This window comes from Lingula anatina, chromosome 5 (genome assembly GCF_051362555.1).
Source record: "Lingula anatina isolate TDL-2025a chromosome 5, LinAna3.0, whole genome shotgun sequence".
NCBI lineage: Eukaryota > Metazoa > Brachiopoda > Lingulata > Lingulida > Lingulidae > Lingula > Lingula anatina.
The window spans coordinates 16,677,626-16,689,925 of record NC_141771.1 but is presented as its reverse complement, the minus strand read 5'-3'; the positions used below and the strand labels follow the sequence as shown (position 1 = coordinate 16,689,925).

The 12,300-nt window shown below is 37.8% G+C and overlaps 2 protein-coding genes across 11 annotated transcripts in view; both read right to left on the bottom strand.

Moving 5' to 3' along the window:
* Positions 1–765: 765 nt before the first annotated feature.
* LOC106166100 (calmodulin, striated muscle) lies at positions 766–4,064 on the bottom strand. Its single transcript, XM_013544529.2, has 5 exons — positions 3,840–4,064; positions 3,048–3,081; positions 2,578–2,715; positions 1,903–2,136; positions 766–1,511 (listed from the first exon to the last, which is right to left on the bottom strand). The coding sequence occupies exons 1-5, from the start codon at positions 3,840–3,842 to the stop codon at positions 1,480–1,482; spliced, it is 441 nt and encodes a 146-aa protein (XP_013399983.2). The 5' UTR covers positions 3,843–4,064; the 3' UTR covers positions 766–1,479.
* Positions 4,065–8,519: 4,455 nt separating this feature from the next.
* LOC106166097 (RNA-binding motif, single-stranded-interacting protein 2) overlaps positions 8,520–12,300 on the bottom strand; it is a 110,998-nt gene continuing 107,217 nt past the window's right edge. For all 10 annotated transcript variants that reach the window (XM_013544524.2, XM_013544521.2, XM_087013925.1 and 7 more), the window contains one exon: positions 8,520–12,015. In XM_013544524.2, the coding sequence (XP_013399978.2) occupies positions 11,941–12,015 (75 nt within the window). In that variant the 3' untranslated portion in view covers positions 8,520–11,940. The remainder of the gene's footprint in view (positions 12,016–12,300) is intronic.

The following is a 12,300-nucleotide window of genomic DNA, read 5'->3' as shown; positions in this document are numbered from 1 at the left end:
CATTTACTGTCAATTTTTACATCCTTTACGCTCAGAACAACCATGCTATTCAACTGCTGCAACTCACAACAACAAGGATTATGATAATAATAATAGAAGATGCCAATAATGATGGATATATTGTCATTCAGCCAAGCGGGAATAACATGCAAGTGTGATATGATTGCCGCAATACTGCCAATAGCAGAGTAGTGCCATCTATCACGGAGAACAAAATCTTTAGAATTTGTAATTTTCGCACGGGATAATGGGGGCACATTTAATCTCATACACGAGAGCTGCACATTTTCATGGAACGCGCTACCTATACTTTCAACAGTAATAACAGATATGTACTATTGTATAACATGAAATGTTAACATATACCTAAATCACGTAATATTTAATGTCAGCAGCGTTATGCGCTGACCTCAAAGCAGAGGGCGTGCCCGTGCGGTCTCGGTTCGACGTTTCGTGTTTATAGATGTACTTGCTGAAATATTTTAGCTTTAAGGGTACACTTAATCATTTTTCATTAATCATTCGTCCGGCTTGCATACGTGGTCCGTCCTAAAATAACTGTGACGTGCTCTAGTGACAAATACCATCGCCAAAAACCGAAAGCAATAGATGTGCAGTAGGTTTCAGATTGACTGTTATTTTGTACAAAGGGTGCCCCAAGCACGCGCTCATAATGAAGTATTTGTTTTGCAGGCCAACTTTGTGTAGGACAAGTTTGAGACGGAGCTCTCCTAAATTTCAACAAACCCACTCCAACACTCACAATTGCACTTTTCACTAAGCTTTATTCAACTAATTCTACATCTTTAGCTATAAAAGCCTTACAATCCATGAATATGACCAAAATGAACAATGCATTTCCCGGCTTTAACACCCACTGTGTTCGAAACTCTACTTTTTTCTGATGGTAAATGTAAGCTGCGTCTGAAAGAAGAGCATCGGCACACAGTACGAATTAAAGGCAAGTCAATGTTTGTAGAGTGTCAAATTTTGAATTTGCTACATTAGCAGTTATAGGCTTTCCATATTTTCATTTCCAAATCGCAATTAATGCACCAGTTCTTCGTTTTCACTCAGAATTGTCGTCCATTTTCAGAACAACGGCTCAGGTAAGCTGTTGTCCTTGTCTTCCAGGTGTTATCTCTTTTTCTTCCAATTAATTCCTTCCTTCTTTCTTCCTCCCAGTCTTGATGCCGAGAGTATAAACCCCCTCCTGTCGGGTACCACCGACCATTCTGCGGTCGGCACCATCCTGTCATTGGTTACGTGTTAGCACAAGAGCTGCTGTTTTAAGTCAAAAATTCGAAGTTATACTTTGATTCGAACTTACTTGTTATAAGACAACGTCAATGCTAATACGAGTCCAAATAACGTTTCACTTTCGTTCTTTAAAAAGATGGGTTTAGATACGAAATTAGTACTTTGTGCCACGTGACCATGTCTGCCTTCACTGATTGGATGGTTTTTCCCATTCCAATCTTAGAACTTCTGCTTCATGACGGCAACGAACTCTGGAAGTAAAATTGCAGAAACAGTTATTATGTGGTGTTAATGGGGAGTTTTCACATGACTGGTGGACACAAACATCACGTATATCGAAAAGACTATAATGTACAAATAAATCCTGGGAGCTTCCCAAGTTTTTTTGTCTTTTTGTATATAAATATTAATTGCAAACTGTAAATAAAAGATAAAACAAACAGAAAGACAAGTGAACAAAAACCTTCGGCTATCAATCAAAAATTTAATCAATGCATAAATTACTAGATCATTTCAGGCAAAATTAACGAAACGTCTGAATAAAAAGCACTGTAAATCTAAGCTGATCTCCTTTCTAAATGCATGTTCTAAATGCAAAAATTATTGAATTTTTTTTTTTTTTTTTTTGGTTTTGTTTCCTACCTTCATAGTCAATGGTGCCGTCGTTATTCTTGTCGGCCTCCTTGAAAAGAGCCTCGCAGTCGAACGATTTGTTCCCCATCTTAGTCATGACGTATTGGACCTCGTCACGTGTCAGACTTCCGGATCCGGTGGTGTCGAACACTCGGAAGGCTTCGGCGTATTCCGCGTCTGTGTCACGAAGACCGGTGTAGGTGGCGCAGTAGTCAAGGAAGCACTGCAGGTTGATACCGGTGCCTATATTTTTAAGAGGGAGTTGTTATTTTAAATCAATATTCAAACACTTTTTTTTAAACTTTGGTTCATTTTGGTAAGTCATATCTTTTATCATAACTTAACAATACAAGGACTGTTTTTTTTTTCATTTTAAGTATCAAAATTGCTTTTAACTAATACGATTATGCTTTGCCGCTTTGCCTTCTTAGAGAACATAAATAAAAATGCTGAGGTAATGGGAAAATTAAATATGATACTGGGCCTCACGTTAAAACGAAGATCACGAGGTTTCGACCTTATCGCAAGCATGAACTGGTTTTGAATTGTCATTGGTGACGCAATTCAAAATCGTCGTGATCTATGATCCAGCATTAGTTTTAATTTTCTCACAATCTCAGTATAATATAACTGGTTGAATCAAAGTATTCACATCGACGTAAATAAAGATTCAAAAACACTCACTGTCGATACTAATAGCGTCGATCATGCCCTGGATGTCGTCAAGAGACGCCTCAATGCCATTCCTGCTCAGGGCCGCCTTTATCTCCTGCTTCCCAAGTGAGCCGTTGTTGGCGTACTTGTTGAAATAGCAGGAAATTTCTGGAAAAAAGCATATTTTGCGTAAGTATTTGCGTTTTGCGTAAGTGCTTGGAGAAAGAATACCGATGCACTGTAAACATCTTATGAAGTTTTGAAATGGTATTTTGTTTGTGAAAATGGCTGATTTTTCGCCGAAGGTAACAGTAGGAACAATGTTCCATCACTAGCATTTAACTTTTGAGAAAATAACAAATTAATTTAAAAACTTTTATCAAAGAAATAGGTTGAAAAGCAACCTATTAGCACATGCTACTGACTTAATGCAATTGCGATGCTTTTCTTTTTCTTGAATTCTATTTCTATGGACATTTAATGTCTAAGGTATCACTTACGGAGGTACTGGTTTCCACTGAGGTTAAACAGAGGCTGAAATGCAATAAATAAATAAATAAATAAATAAATAAATAAATAAATAAATAAATAAAATGTTACAGTGTTAAATTTAGTATTTAATTGCAGTTTATGTCTAAGATAATGCACTGTGACCTAAACGCTATATGCCATAGCACCCCTCACTAAAAACCCCTTTGCACAAGACGGCGTCCTTTCTGCGTCCTTGAAACTGGCATCGCTGTGGTCGTAAAAAGGAGGCACGAGCATCGCTTTGGTTGCAAAATGAATGCTCAATTATCGACTAGTTGTCAGCACTAAAAGTATTATTGTTTTTCACTCTCAAACGGGGCCGAACTACGGACGCAGAAAGGACACCGTCCAGTGTAAAGGGGGCTTAACGCTCGAAGTGTTCACGGTCGACCCTCGCGAAAAAGGTGGCAGTGTATTATTTGAAATACAAATCGAAAAACAAGTACTGGCACTTCGAAAAAAAAAAAACGCTATAACCGAATATAGCGTATATCGTCACGGTCACATGACAACTCTTTGTATGCAAAATTAGATAAAAGAACGACTGACGACGTGCATCATACTGTACTATACATTGTTCGAGACGTTGCCTTTAAGAACAATGCGGATAGCAAAATTTTGATGTTCTCGATGCGCTGTATAGAAGACTTAAGGTCAAGATTTGTCGTTTTAAAACATATTTGACACTAGGCAACGATATAACAAAATATGCTATTCAAGTCCAGTACTTTTATTTGAATCAAACATCCACTTTAACTTACCATGATTCTCGTTGATCACAAACACGTTGAAATGACTTATTGCAGCGGAACGCTAAGACGAAGCGTACGGTCAGCGTATGTGCACCTAAGTGACTGGGTGTGAAAGGCGCGGTCTATTTTATACTGATACCCTGGGACACCGAACTGGCCAGACCGGGCACCTTGCTTGATTACATCCATTACAGATGACAGGTGGTATTCTTTGCCGTTGACAAACTACCCTTTGATTCTTCCTGTCCTGTCACTGGGGTGTTGTATGTCACATTGGTGCGCATTGGTGCGGAAGGTAGATCCACTCGGTGGACATGTCACGCCCCGACTCCCTCTCCCCAAAGTTGAGGCGATGATTATTGCCCTCTTCGTATCATCCCAGTATGGATTGCAGGGGGGGGGGGGTCAGGGGGGTTTCTGGAAAAATCACACCAATATTCCCCTCTTGATATTCGAAATTTGAAGAGCTGAATCCAAGTTCTAAACTGCACCAAATCGGACTGTTTGCCCTGCAAAACACCGAACCCCACACCAAGGGGGCAAGGGTCGGCTTCGCATCCGAAACCCGTCTTTCTTTAAAAAACTGGAACCCCCTTTCAAATAATCCTGGATCCACTCCATCAGTTGCTTATGACTTAGACCCTTAGAGCCATAACGACGAACTTACGACAATCGGGAACATCTACATAGAAAAATGTCAATCTGAATTTAAAGTGAACCCTGAATAAGAAAACGCAGGTTTGTCTTGAGAGCGAAATCAGGACACATCGATGTTTTTGACAATGTTATAGTTAATATATTATTATATGATTTTTTCTTATAAGGAATGATAGGATTTTTCTTGGCGCGATGATAACTGACTTACATCTTGGAGTTGAAAACACTATGCAAACACTGTACATGAAATGTGTAAATTCGAAAACCATTTTTGTCAGATGAAGATATTCAAAAACTGAGGAGACACAAAAAGGGAAGTAGCAAAAAATCATGTTCATCATCCTAGGAAGTGAAATGCAAAGCCGTCAATTACACGACAATTTTAAACACAGTGACATTACTAGATTTGCAGGTATAAGCTTACTTGAGCAAATCGGGCTAGGTTTTCCTAACGGGATAGAGTTTCTATACTTAAAGTGGCATATACATGGACACGGCGCGAAAAATTACATTTAATGAATTTACCTGGCGTCCTCGGCAATTTTCCAGTGATTACTTACCCTCATACTATCGAGTTCTAAAATCAAAAACAGCATTTTAAGATACTTTGCAAAAACGCATTTTCCATATCTTGACTTAATCCAAGATATCCTTTGTTTGAATTTCTTGCGTTTTCAAGACATAAAAAATTGTGCATTTTTTAGTAAGTTAATTCACTCTCAGCAATAAAAGCACATAATATCAACAAAAACATAAACAGAAAATAGGAAGATTAAATTGAACTGAAATTCCACGCTCTGTCACACTAATAACAGGTTGCTTTCACGTCACTTTAGTTGTCGTCTTACTCAATCGCCACATTAACGAAAATAAACGATTATATTATTACAGAAAAGTCATCCATCGTCATAATAACAATGATATGGAAGCAGCACGCACGCAGTTTTGAGATTAGTAACGCGTATAGAGGTTTGTGAAATTGATCCATACGTTTAACCTTCCATACATCGTGTACTGGTCAAGGCCAAAAGATTGACCACAACTTGTTTACTTTCCCATTGGAAAACCGGATGTCTTCTATGCTGCTAGGTGTCTATAGTAAAACCACGCTTTTGTGACCTCTTTTAAAGACTTGGAAGACCTTCCGTATGTCAACTCCCGCAACCGTGTCTTTGATTCTTTTAATGTGTTTTGCGTTCAAGAACAATGGCAATGGGCAAGAGGAGGGTGTAAAGAGACTACAGATAAATTAATTGTGTTAACGCCGGCGTTATGCTAAAATTGTACAGGTGTTAAATCAGTTCACAATAGGAGAAAGTTCTTGGCCAGCATTTGGCTTGGCATAGGGAGGTAAGTGGGTGGAGACAAAACGAATCAAAACCAAACTTTTTTCCACCACTACGTACCCCACATATCATATACATGTACCCTCTACCAGGCCCGAGGAAAACACGTGTACTCTTCTCTATCGCGAGATAGCAAAATGACCGTCTATTTATCTAAAGACATATCTGTGATTATCTAGTGAAAAAACGATCAGTGGCTCTGGTAAAGGAACATATTATAGTGGAATTTTCAGTCTGTTGCTTTATATTTTCCAATCATTGTTCCTCCCCCCACCCCTTTGATACCCTCTACCAGGGCGACAGATTGATTTTCCACAGATATTCACAAATATGTCTCAAGATAAATAGACAGTCATTTTGGTCTGCTGTCGCTTCAGCCAAAAATGTCCACAATAATAACTGCGGCCCTGGTAGAGGATACCCCCTTGAAATGTATAAAGTGATGGAGATTAAGTACGCTAAATCATACGAAAAAAAAAACAGTGTGGAGATATTCTTTGTTTCCCCGCTTCTAAATACTTTATAAGGTCAAACTGAGAACTGCAATTCTGAGAAAAACAAAACACGTTTCGGGTGAAAGATTAATCATTGGATCAGGACCAGTTTCAGTGGGAGTTTGATAAGTAGTGTGCTGAGATCAAATGCCACACCTGTGTCTTAATGTTAAAGGAGACAATGTGGCAAATGTTTCAGACTACAAGTTACTTTCACTGTGTGGTTTACTACATATTTATCCTTAACCTGACTAAACCTATTTGCTTTCAATCCCTAAAGACCAACAGTCTTATTTCTTTCCTGAAACCAAGTTCATTTCCAAAACCGGATCTTTACTCTCTACCAGAGACCAGGAAAGTAATGACGCCATGTAACGTATAAAAGAAAAAAACTCATGGCACACAAATGTTCACAGAATAAGCAAAAAAAAAAAAAAAAATATATATATATATATATATATATATATATATATATATATATATATATATATATATATATATATATATATCTGTGAAGAATCTCCCCTTGGTCCTGGTGGAGGGTATCCTGGATATAGGTTTTAGCCTACAAGTCGGTAGTATCGCACATAGCACAGCTTCAAACGGCTTCAAACCGCTTCAAACCAAACGTCCTTGGGATTCAGATGATATACCTAGCCCTAGGAAACGGTCTGGGGAGCATGAAAGGGGGCCATAAAGGGGCTCATTTTAAGTTAGGTAATTTTCTTGCTGGACATAGGTAAAAATAGTTTCGATGCCATAATAATGCGGGTTATGTCAACAATAACAAAGCAGGAAGGAACTGAGGACGCGTGACGGACTTGGATCTTGCTGTTAAGACGAAAACAGGACAAGGCAACTGGGTTTAAACGACAAACAAACAAACAAAAAACGCTGTCCCAAAACTAGGATACGACAAACACTTAAGTTAGACGCGTCTTGGATCAGAAGTTAACGATCACCTTAATACTGCGGGTAGGAAGTCAGCGTCTTGACTCTTCCTTAATTCTTCCTCCGCCCCTCCCGTCTTCTTTTTTTCATTTTTAAACTACTGCTGCTTTTTTTTCTCTGTTTCTTTACGCAAACACACGGTCGCTTTATTTTAGGCTAGCCATGGTGTTGTATTCCTCCTCTTTTCAACAACAACAACAACTGGTCCGTTGTTGTAGGGACTTCCAACTTTACTTGGCAACCAGCCTATACGTTTCTACCATCATCACTGTATATGAAATCACTTTACATGCAAAATTTCCCAGATGTCAATGCACATTTAAATTACATGCGTTGCTGAGTCGACTGGGTGGTTTAAAGAAATAATTTTAGCCCAAAAATTTGCTTATACTTAAGGACCAAAACCTGGTTTACTTCCATTAATAGATATAGAAATATAGTATGATAGTCACCGTACGCGTCCATTTAAATGAAGTAAGTTTAGATCCGAAACATTAGCCACTTCTTGCTTGTTGGAACAGACTCAATTTCCTACTGAATTGGAGATTTGCTGAATTCTCTTGGATTAATTGAGACTTAAATTTTAGATTAAAAGTTTCATCTTATTTTCGAACTAAACTTCTTTTTGTCAAAAGTGGCCTAAGCTGCGGCACATTTATTACCTCATTCAGTCTACGGTCATTTGCCACTCCAGTGAGCTCAGCACGTCAGTTTTACATGGCAAGAGACTGGTTATTATGTTTGTCCCACAAATCAGAAATTGAATCTAGAAATGGCCACAGATGTTGGAATAATACTCGCAAGTTATCGTATGTCAAGGTGACATTGGAATGGATAAGGGAAATCATCACAGGTTCACACAGAGCATTTCAGTGCATTTTGCTCCAATAATTCGCCTATATGCCTTTTAGCAAGGGTCATGTCTTCTCCCCACTACTTGATTTTTCGATAAAAGAGGCGAGACGCCGTGACCAATCGTATTTCTTTCTTGCTTTCTTACAGTAATTTGTTTGTCGGAGTTCTATACTCATCATAGAAAAATAAATTATCAGGACGCTGTACACAGCTAATGCAGGAAAACTAAGTTTTGACCATCTTGTGGTCTGCAGCAATCCCTTCGAATTACTCCTTTGTTAATAAAATGTATCTTCTCGTTATCAAAATAATAACATTATTTATGATAAATCAAACATGTAAAATTGTCTTTCAGTCACATCCGAAGTCAAAACACAACTCTAAACTGGCGATTCAACAATTTTTATTCGTTTTTAATCAATTCCCAAACAAAACATTAGCAACTTCATCACTCCTCAACGGTATTCATTATTGCAACTATACATATAGACATCTTATTCCGATATACAGCAAATGCGTTCTCCTCAAAGACCAATGTAACGTCGCGACGCATCAAAACCGGGCGCTCACTAACGAGTAAAAATTGGCAAATAAATAAGAAAAACAACCGTGAAACGACGCCTTTATAACAGAAGATGTTGGCTACCGACTATTTTTTTTTATTCTAAAGTGTCATTTTAAAGAAATCATTCGGATCTCTTGGCCATTACGTAAGCCGTCCAGACGGGTCAAACGCGAAGCCATAGGCGCAGTAATATAATGCCCAGTTCACAATAGTTACGGAGATACACGCAGAGTCATGTTTACACGCTGAGTTATGGAAGTACACGTACGTCTCCGACTCGTTGGGCGAACCGGGCACCTTGCAGTTCGCCCTGTTGTAATGCGACGTTGGTGACATTGGTCTCCTACGTTACGGCATGTACTGCAGAATCAGTTAAAGGTGCCAAGGCATTGAAAACAGAGCAGAACCAATGTTTTCTCTTACCTAGTCTTGCTATGGCTTTTTGGGCTCTTCTTCAGCGTGCCAGTAATAAAAGAATGGAGTAATTTAGGTATGTACAAAATGGCACTTTTTCGAGAGGGAACTTACATGAAAAGTTTTGCACTTGTTTCGATCAAGGTGCTGGCAACTCCATACAGGATTGCCCCCGTTCAAGAAAGTAACCTTTCAACTTATCCCTGCAAGAACTCACCCCTTTACACTGTTTCTCAACTGTTTTAGAAGTGCAAAGAAAGATATAAAAAACAATAACAGATATGTGAAAAATGACTTCTGTTGACATGTTGTCGTAAAAGGAAAAATAACCATAGCAACAAAAATATTCAACCATGTAACCACGGATACAGGATGGCATGGCAACCAATCATTCTCACTTTCAGTGGTCAACACTGCATTAACAGATGATCATATTTAACAGGTTATTATAACTAGATATATTAATGTATTTCAAAAATTTGTTAAAACCTGACAGACAAAATATGGTCAAAAGATGACTGTATAGTATAAGTAGTATATGAATCAATGTAAAAAGATTTACATTCCAATACATAAATTCTTCACTAAGCAGACAAAATAGATTGACTGATAAGATAGAAGTTGTCATATTGCACCGTTTTCCTGCAGCAAATGGCTGCCTCAATTTTGATTGGTTATATCCACATTCTTGTTTTTACATCTGAGGCCATGTAAATTTCAAAGAAAAAAATAACCCTCAATACTGTCATAAAGCACAAATACACAAAAACCCAATCACTTTATCACAAAACATTATGAATCCACAGAGTGTGACTACATTAAGCTAAAAAGTAAATGTACCTGGTGTTTTCCTCAAACTTCAGATGTTTTACTATCAGGCCAAATGAAATAATTGTCAAATAGTTTCGACAAAAGCAAAATGGCCTTGATCAAAGTAGTCTGTGAGCAGTCACAAGATGGCAGTAGGATCTGTGACATGCCATTTACAGCTTGAACATTTCCCGGCAACAATACTTCTCAACAGAGAAAAAACTTCAGTCAATCCTAACATATTTACAATGAATGAACACTTGATAAAGGGACTAAGGTATAGTTGCCATGCGGCTTTCATTATGCAGGACAAGTCTTTGAAAAAATCCTGGAGCTGCAAAACCATGAGTGGGACAGAGTCAAGTGTCTTGTTAGGCATCTTCTCTGTAAAATACTGCCAACATTCTCAGATGTCATTATGGGAAGATGGACAATAGATCCAAGCGTTAGGTCGTCTCAATAAATCTAGGGCACTTGGCAACTATATTCTCCATGCGTGGAAACCCATATACTTTAGTCCTATCTACTAACAATTTCATGCCAACCTATATATGGCTAGCTCATTGCTACTTACTAAACCCTATCATGGTAGTCACTAAACTGAGGCACGCCCAGTTTTCAACACAGCAACCTTCTTTAGGGCTATCTGTCATGAGAGTTGCTACCGGTAAATTGCTTGTGTATAACTCATGATGCAGAGATTATCCAGGGTTCAGACTGGTGGTCAACAATGTAGCCTTTTCTTGTCAGTTTACATCTTTGTACACAACTTATTCTATTTACATTTTGAGCACATCTATCGCTAAAATCACTAACACATCTAGTAACTGGACAACATGAATGGAAAAGGTTCTATGACAGCAACTAGGGTTAAATAAATAAATAAATAAATAAAAAGTAACAACAAAATGGGACATCAGTCTTCACCCCAAAGGTTTTTTGTTAAGATTCTAGTTTTCTCTAAATGTTGTTGCCCAGCTGACATCTTTACAACATTTTTTTTTACCTTTATAATAATTCTAAAAGAAAGTAATTAACCAATGTTAAAAATTAACAGCATGCAATACTAACACAACTCACAAAAGTTCTGTACACAGCATAGGTATTTTGTACAAGGTATAGAACATTCTATACAAATTGAAAGGAAGTCATCTGCAAAAGGCATAGTTCAGGACATACCAAATACTTCTGTCATTGTTTGAAGGTAGGTATCACTTTCAATATCTTTCCTTTTCCCTCTACAATTTCTGCCTTTTCTTCATGCAAGGAAATGGTTTAACAGCAATTTCAAGTAAAAACGTCATTTTGTTTATTTGGACCAGTCTTCTTGGCAATTGCTGTTAAAAAAGCGAAATATGTAAATAATATCAAATCATCAAGTAATCTGGTTCTTGTTTTGTTTGATAAAGTATTCCATGGTCATCATAATCGTTTGTCTCATCTACCGCAATTAGAGAACAGATTTCTCAGCCAGCAGCAATCTTAATGCACAGCTCATTTTGAAATTCAGGGTTTTCTTTTTAGCACCACTCCAAGCTCAGCAAATCTGTAATTTCCATGATAGAAACTCTTCTATCTCATTTCAAAATCAAAACACATTCTTCTATAGTCATGAAAAAAATCCATGAACCTTTGTTCCATGATCATGACAAATTCATACATTACAGCCCAAATATTTTCCAGTTGTTGTAATCATCTTGTGGTTTGATAACCAATATTGAATTAGAGGAACGAGAAGAAACTGGGAAAGTCATAAAACTTTATCTACATTTATGTGCAGGTTCAGCCTCTTCCTTTCTACAAAAGTGCACAAAACCCCAAGAAACATCCATCTTGAATACGATGACACCTCCCATCTTAAACAGGCTAAATTTTCTGGCCTCTTGAAATATTAGTGATTGGCAATGCACCTCTATTTAAGTTTACAACAGCAGGGCTGTTCCCAAGAAAATGTCGAAATCCTTCCTTTTCAGAATTAAAAAAACCCTTCTTGACTTGCCAAAGGGGCCAGGGGTGTCTTATTTAGCACTAGCTGTTTGTGTGTACTGATAGTGATGGTGTTCTTCTGGTGCCCCTGGGGCTGAAGTACTGTCCTGAAAAACATTAAAATAATAAATAAATAAATAAATATATAACCTACAAGAATAGCTTAGAACTGTGAGTGGTACAAGACTAGTTAATTTGCAAAAACTCCTCTGTTTAATATCCATACACCAAACCATTGGCAATTGGCAGATCCTGAGACATTTTCTGGTAGTCTTCCCAAATTATCTTTGTTGATTCATCCTGCATTTTTGATCATCTTCTGACAGGAAAATTAGATGCCTGTCAATGTAAACTTGAAAAAAATTTGACTGTCTCCTGGAAGACCCAAAAGA

Bases quoted from the DNA above. Each gene is read 5' to 3' on its own strand.
- LOC106166100 (XM_013544529.2), bottom strand. The intron at 2,716-3,047 runs GTAAGTGATACC...GCTTTTTTCCAG, and splicing joins CAGTGGAAACCAGTACCTCC to AAATTTCCTGCTATTTCAAC. The intron at 2,137-2,577 runs GTGAGTGTTTTT...TTAAAAATATAG, and splicing joins CGACGCTATTAGTATCGACA to GCACCGGTATCAACCTGCAG.